Genomic DNA, 7,586 nt, shown 5'->3' with positions numbered 1-7,586 from the left:
CAATGAGACTTAGTAAATGTTATTGTAAGAGCGAGAGGCTCATAATAGTATTATGCCATGTTGATATTAGTCTTACATTCTTATAATAGCATTTAGAAAGTCTATTATAAGATCAAATGAACTTAGAGAATGTGGATATAAGACCAGGTACTCTCAAGTTCAATGAGACTTAGTAAATGTTATTGTAAGAGCGAGAGGCTTATAATGGTATTATAAAATGCTCTTATATACATATATAAGACTAGGTAATAAGACTAAACTTACTAAAGTGCGTATTAGCTCGTCTAAGACTAATATAAGAGCGATGATAAGTTCAAAACAAAAATAAGAGCGCTATAAGCTCACTACTCTTATAAAGTGCGCAATCTGAGACTTTTTTGCTAGTTGGGCGTGTATTATATTCGTACCAAATGGCATTGCTGTACCTCAAAATGTCATACTACTTCCCAATAGAAAACGTACTATTAAACATTGTACGTTTTTGACATTCACGGACCGATTTTGGATTGCAGCCACGTAGCCACGTCAAATTAAGCGGAATTTGGGCAATCTGCGGAAATAATTCGTGTAGTTTTGAAAATTGGTACAGGTATACCTTGTGGTGTCCAGATCAACATACTAAAAGTCCTCGAGGGTAGGGGGTGTGCTGAGGGAGTAGGGGGGGTTGAAGGTACCTTTTTTCATATTTTTGCTCATATCTCGAATATCTGTACGAATAGCATTATAATTACTTCGGAAAAAAGTTTATACATTAAATTTCCTACAAATTTGGTTATGTTTATTTTTACTCTGCGATCAATACTTTAGCAGCTACAGGCTATTAAAGTTAAATATGAGATAAAAAATAGACGGTTTAAGAAAACGTTGTTTTTTCGTAATTGTTCATCATAAATAAAAAAATTAGTTTAGAATAAGCAAGCTAAGCGACCTGCTGATAAAATATAAAAAAACCGGCCAAGACCATGTCGGGCCATGCTCAGTGTAGGGTTCCGTAGTTACCCATCCGTCAAAATAGACTATTTGCAAAAACTCAAAAACTGCTAGACCGATTAGGTTCGCTATATTTTTCCTTGAAAGTCTTTACTAAGCTTTACTTTCATGATTTTTTTCATATTTTTTAGACCCATTGTTCAAAAGTTAGGGGAACTAAAGGGTAAAACACAACTTTTTTTCTTTCAGATCGATTGTTTCCGAAAATATTAAGTTGATCAAAAAATGGTCCTTAAAGACCCTTATTCATTTTAAAAGACCTATCCAACAACACCTCACACTATAGGGTTGACGCGAAAAAAATCTTCATCCCCACTTTAATGTAGGGGAGCCACCCTAAAAAAATATTTTTTCTAGTTTATATTTTACGACTTTGTCAGCGTAACTGATTTATATATTCGTGTCAAATTTAATCATAAAAACTAGAAAAAATATTTTTTATGGCGGCTGCCGTACATTAAAGTGGGGATGAAATTTTTTTTCGCTTCCACCTTATAATGTGGGGTGTCGTTGGATAGGTCTTTTAAAACGGATAAGGGTCTTCAAGGACCATTTTTTCATCAACTTAATATTTTCGGAAATAATCGATCTGAAAGAAAAAAAGTTATGTTTTACCCCTTAGTTCCCCTAACTTTTGAACCATGGGTCCAAAAAAATTGAAAAAATCGTGAAAACATAGCTTAGTAAACACTTTCAAGGAAAAATATAGCGAACCTACTCGGTATAGCTGTTTTTGAGTTTTGGCAAATAGTCTATTTTGACAGACGGGTAACTACGGAACCCTACACTGAGCATGGCCCGACATGCTCATGGCCTGTTTTTTTTTTTATATTTTATCAGCAGGTCGCTTAGCTTGCATACTCTAAACTAAAATTTTTATTTATGATGAACAATTACAAAAAAACGACGTTTTCTTAAATCGTCTATTTTTTATCTCTTATTTAACTTTAACAGCCTGTAGCTCCTAAAGTGGAGTAAAAATAAACATAACCAAATTTGTAGTAAATTTTATGCTAAAACTTTTGTCCGAAGTAATTATAATGCTATTCGTACAGATATTCGAGATATGAGCAAAAATATGAAAAAAGGTATGTTTATCATCTGGACACAACAAAGTATACCTGTATCCGCAGATTTTTCTAATTTGCTTAGGCTACACGCTATTTGGACTGTTGGAAGGCTCGTCAGTGGCCACCTTAACACATTCATTAAGAGAAAAGAAAGGCGTCTCACTGTAATTTATTAATAAAAATAAAGTTACTAAGTATAATAGCTCGTGTAAGCTTAAACAGACCAGTCTCCAAAAACAGCAGAAACATTACACTAAAGAAGCGCTAAAATGTGCTTCAAAGAAATAGTGAAACTTTGATAAACTTAAAGTGACCGGTATACACTACCTTACTTTATTACGCACTTGGTACACCGGTATACCTACATGCCCTTTCTTACGATCCTATTGTTAATAATGGTGTACGCGCCAATCGCTCTAAAGGCCCTTTTTATGGAACGACACATACCTATTACTCTTTAACCTGAAATATTTTCTGAAAATAATCAATTAATTTGTTCTAATACTTGTATACTCTTTGCTTTGAAGGGAACCGGTTGGACACTGAATTTCGGCATTGTTTCCCAATAATCCCTCGAACCCTCAATTTGTATACGTTCAAACAAAACAAGAAGCTCTATTTGCATACTTTCGTGCAAGGCTGCATCACTCGACACAGCCATAGCTACGCACAGGCAGCAAGTTGATTGGGTCCAGGCCGCCGTTAAAGTACCTACGTGTTTCATTATCTATTTACTAAAGCCAGCTTTAGGCAGCTCCTCACGTATACGTTGGGATACCAACTCATATCCATGAATAAAATAAAATCCTCCCGTGGGGCGTTGTCTCAGAACAATGTCTTTTCTTTGCACCTTCGTAAATCCTCATTCTATCAATTATTCACGGTCATTTACTATTGCCCGATATATTGCATTGCTACAGTTGGTTTCCTAGACTTCTGCCTGTGCTTCTGTAATCCCTACTGTAATGTAATGTATACGTACATATATATACGTATTTATACCGTTTTATTACCTATATTATAATATAAATGTGAAAGTAACTGTAGATCTGTCTAGAGTCTGTGCGGAAAGAGAAGAGTCGTGAAATGTATGGGCTCCCTTACGTTCCACAAGTCTTCTCTTTCCGCACAGACTCTATCTGTCTGTTACCTCTTGTCTATACTGCAAAATGTAATTCAAGACCAAAAAAAGTAAGACAATGTTGCCACTGCAATAATTTGTTTGTAAAATAGTAAATTCCTTTTGATAAATATAATCACGCTAAGATAATTTATTTATTAGTAATTTTACTCCTACGATTTAAAAAAGCACTTTTATTTACTTATTTTTACGTAAATACAAGACGCGCTAGTAAAAAGTGGCAACATTTTCTTACTTTTTTTGGTCTTGAATTACGTTTTGCAGTTTAGGCGCTAGGTGGGTTCTCTGTTCGTAGGCGCTTTTCTTTACAAACGGGAAAAGCCGTGTTCTAAGTTCCTAGCGCGTAGCTCTCACTGGCCATGAATGTGCTAAAGTATGATTTTATCGTCACTATCAGGCAGGGGATCAAAACGTATGCGATTGTATGCAATCGCTTTTATTCAGTACCTAGGTACAGTCGTGGACTCGTGGAAGATAACGTTGTCGTTACGGCGGACAACCACGGTACCTAAAATATAAAAAGTCAATACCTATGCAACTGCGATAGAGAGACATAATAACGAAATTTCGATTTTCGTTTTTTGCGGTAGGGCCTCTGAGAATTTATGTAGGGTAGCTACCCTCCATACCCAGTATAAAAACGTCCAGACGCCGCAAAATATCGATAATCGCAGGCGATTTGTTGGAAGGTGAAAGTTTCGTGACAGGAAAAAAGACGTGTCTTTTCTGACCGAGCGTTAACGAAGGTCTCCGTTTCAGTTTGTGCAAAATAGCTTTCCTATGTCCGAATGTTCTCTTCTGCAGGTCTATTTTCTGAACCGAATCTCGTGAAATTTTTTTTGGTTTAATTTTTTGGAAATGTTCGAAATGGCGGAAATTGGCATAAAAGACTGCTTGTATTCTCTGCCGCTCAACGTACCTATTCTTATTTTTAAATTTTTTTAGCTTATTGCGAGGTATACAACTCACAGAACCACTAGTTAGAGTTAGACCAAGATAAGTCTGCAACGATTTTGATAGCACACGCAGTGCAAGTGCTATTTATACTTAATACATAATTTCATAGAAGTTTGACGTTTAAAATAACACTTGCACTGCCTATCATAATCGTTGCAGACTTATCTTGATCTATAGTTTGTCAAATGACTGTCTCATTTCAATCATAGACAGAGAGAATCATACTATCTTTGTCTTACACTAGTACTAGCACCCAAAAGAAAAGGATGAGTATAGTTTTCCTGGTTCTTACTGACTGACAAATTGGTTTGACCAACTATAACTCTACAAGCCTTTTGTAGAGCAACTCAGCTCTAGCCTTCGTTCTCAGTTATGGCGCAATAAAATTGTGAGACTAGGTGACCCCTTAACATTCGTTAAAGCCGTAACACACTACCGCAGTGCACCGCGACCTTGATGCGCTGCAGATGCTGCAGATAGAAAAAGAAATCTCTTTCTCGCTCTCACTTATGGGTGTGGCGCACAGTGACCTTGGTGCGGTGTGGAAGTGTGTTACGGCTTTTACAAATATTCGACTGCCAAATTTGTTTGATTTCTGAACGTAACAGATATGTATTATGCTACTAAATTAAAAAGTGCCTTTTGTCTCTGTCTGTTATTGAATTATATTGAGGTTATAGTACTATGTGGAGAGATGTACATATTCCACTTAAACTAGTTAGTATTGTTTTCATATCTGCCATCCATCATGCCACCTTCACTATACCAATGAAATGAAACAAAAATGACTTTTCTTAAGGCGTACAATAAGTGAACACGAAATTAAAATTTTTAAAGATATACTATCTTTTCAAAAATAACCATGGCGGCACGTGGGGAAAGAGGTGTTAGAAGAGTGCTGGATAAACTAGCAGCATCCGTAAATTCTGGTCAATACTATGAAGCTCATCAAATGTATAGGACGCTTTATTTCAGGTAGTGATTATCATTTTTATTGCATATTTTGCTGCCTGTGACTGTTATTTCATGGTGATTGTGTCGTGTTCAAGGTACCTAAGTCAGAAGAAATACGCGGATCTGTTAAACTTGCTTCATGAAGGTGCAACATTACTCTTGCAACGTGACCAGCAAGGTAGCGGTGCAGACCTAGCTATATTGCTTTTGGACGTTTTGACAAAATCAGAAACACAGCCATGTGAAGAATGGATTGAGAAAGTAGCTAATATATTTGAAATCATGAGTCCAACCATCCCGGAGCGTGAAACGTTCTTGACTAATGCAGTGAAGTGGTCAATGGACAGCAATAAAAAGGGCCATCCGTTACTACACAAGGTGATTATTACTTAGTTTTCTTTTTTTCCTACCAAGGTCTGATAGTGAAACTTGAATATGGGGAAAGAGAGCATACACATCAGTTTACCCTTTTAGTATGAGTATTCAGCTGTTTGATCATCTTGCAAATATTGGTAACAGAATTCTGCCTTTTCTATAGCAAACGGGTAATCATTTTTTTTACTGTTAATCTACACAATCAGGCAAGAGACAACTAAGTCGAAATTTCTTTGTGTAATCTGCATGATATAGGTACATATCAAAACATTGTAAGTAGACAATTTGAATAATACTTATTAGAGGCAATTTTTGGAACTACAAGCCAAACATCTCTGCACCAAACATATTCTTTTTTTGAGAATTTCAAATATATATTTTTTATAATTTTGAAAGGAATCAAGTAATAATCTATTTATATATATAACAAATATAAAAAGTAATATTATAGAAATTTACAGACTAGGGTTGATAGGTACCTGGGTAAATGTGCCTAGCATGCTGCTGGCGTTGCCTTGAAAATAAATAAGTTAGATGTTATTTAAGAAAATAGCCAAAAATGTTGTATTGTTTTGATGGCATTTATATTGGATTCTTATTTGCTTTTTCATTTGAAAATTACAGAAAATTGCTGAAGTATATTGGAGAGAGAAGAAATACACTGCTGCACACAGGCATTTCCTACACTCCAGCGATGGATCGGCATATGCAACCATGCTCATTGAGCTGCATACTACCAAAGGCCTTAAGTCAGAAATAGACTTGTTTATAGCACAAGCAGTGTTGCAGTTTCTCTGTCTACGGAACATACAAATGGCAACTGAGACTTTCAACAAATACACTGGATCACACCCAACCATAAAGAATGACAGAGGCCCACCATATTTATTTCCTTTACTCAATTTTCTTTGGTTTCTTCTACGTGCAATTGAACAGTAAGTCATAAATGATGTGAATTTATTTTTTCTATGAAGAATGTGTACAAGTGCTTGATGCTTGCAAGGTACCACATATGAGTTGTCATCTAAGAAAGGGACCAGTTCAGTCAAATTTGAATTATTACAATCTCACTATTATTAAAGAAAGCTGTAACAAATTTACTGAAACTGAGAGATGTTTTAATAAAACTTTTTGTTCACAGGAAACATGCAATTCAATTTAAGATATTAAGGAACTGGTATGCAATTAGTATAAAGCGTGATCCAAACTATTCAGTGTATTTGGATAATATTGGACGCATCTGGTTTGGAATAGAGATTCCCCATGACCCTAAAAATGCCAACTCAATGTTTGGTGGGCTCCTAAAATCAATTATTGGTGAAGCGGCAGACAGTTCTGATGAAGAAGAGTACATGGGCCACAATGCTTCAGCTCCGGACCTAGATTGAAAAAATGTATGACAAATAGAAGGATAGGATTATGTTTGTATAAATAACATATCAGCGTTTAAGCTGTGTCCATAACAATTGAACATCTATTTATATTACAACCATGTAATAAGTAGTAGGTACTTACATTGATATAAGGAAATCAGTACCTTTAACAGTCTAACTCGACAGTTTACATTTTGGCAGAAAATTTAATTAATTCTTTTATGTAGACTGTTTTAATGAATTCATAACTCTTCCATTAACATCATTATAAGTAATTCAATGTTTTACGATGTTATATTACTGATATTTCCAGTAACCAATGGATTTTTATTTACAATATTGTGGGTACTACTAAGTTATAGCCACTACATTCGGAAATTTGTAATTATTGTTAGCAAATAGGGTGGACAGAATAATAAAACGTATTAATTTGAATAATTTTATTCATTTCCACTTCCCTGCGTATTCTCCAATACATTGGAATAGGTTACTATAGATAATTCTCGAGTAAAATCTGAACAGAGGGCCTACCGCCAACATCGAGAAATCGAATATCGTTGTCTTCCTCTCTATTGCTGGAATAAGTGGAATATCCTAGAGCAGTGGTATAACCTTTTTTTATGAGGGCCACAAAGACGGTTTTCCCTTGTAGCCCCGTGCTACAAGAGTACTTTTTGGTAAGGTTATGTATCTACCAGAATCACATGGCGCACCTAAAAATATCGC

General features: G+C 35.5%; 1 protein-coding gene across 1 annotated transcript; it reads left to right on the top strand.

Annotated features, from left to right (window-relative positions):
- Nucleotides 1-4,863: 4,863 nt before the first annotated feature.
- On the top strand, nt 4,864-7,298 carry LOC134791440 (Golgi to ER traffic protein 4 homolog). Its single transcript, XM_063762462.1, has 4 exons — nt 4,864-5,133; nt 5,208-5,490; nt 6,112-6,422; nt 6,629-7,298. Exons 1-4 carry the CDS (start codon nt 5,021-5,023, stop codon nt 6,873-6,875), a joined length of 954 nt encoding a protein of 317 aa, XP_063618532.1. The 5' UTR covers nt 4,864-5,020; the 3' UTR covers nt 6,876-7,298.
- The last annotated feature ends 288 nt before the right edge of the window (nt 7,299-7,586 follow it).

Source organism: Cydia splendana, chromosome 6 (genome assembly GCF_910591565.1).
Source record: "Cydia splendana chromosome 6, ilCydSple1.2, whole genome shotgun sequence".
Taxonomy (NCBI): Eukaryota; Metazoa; Arthropoda; class Insecta; order Lepidoptera; family Tortricidae; genus Cydia; species Cydia splendana.
Note: the sequence above shows the minus strand (reverse complement) of the source record. Positions and strands in the feature narration are given on the sequence as shown.

Coding starts and splice junctions, on each gene's coding strand:
- LOC134791440 (XM_063762462.1), top strand. CDS start 5,021: ATGGCGGCACGTGGGGAAAGAGGTGTTAGAAGAGTGCTGGATAAACTA. Junction 5,134..5,207: donor TATAGGACGCTTTATTTCAG/GTAGTGATTATC, acceptor GTCGTGTTCAAG/GTACCTAAGTCAGAAGAAAT. Junction 5,491..6,111: donor GCCATCCGTTACTACACAAG/GTGATTATTACT, acceptor TGAAAATTACAG/AAAATTGCTGAAGTATATTG.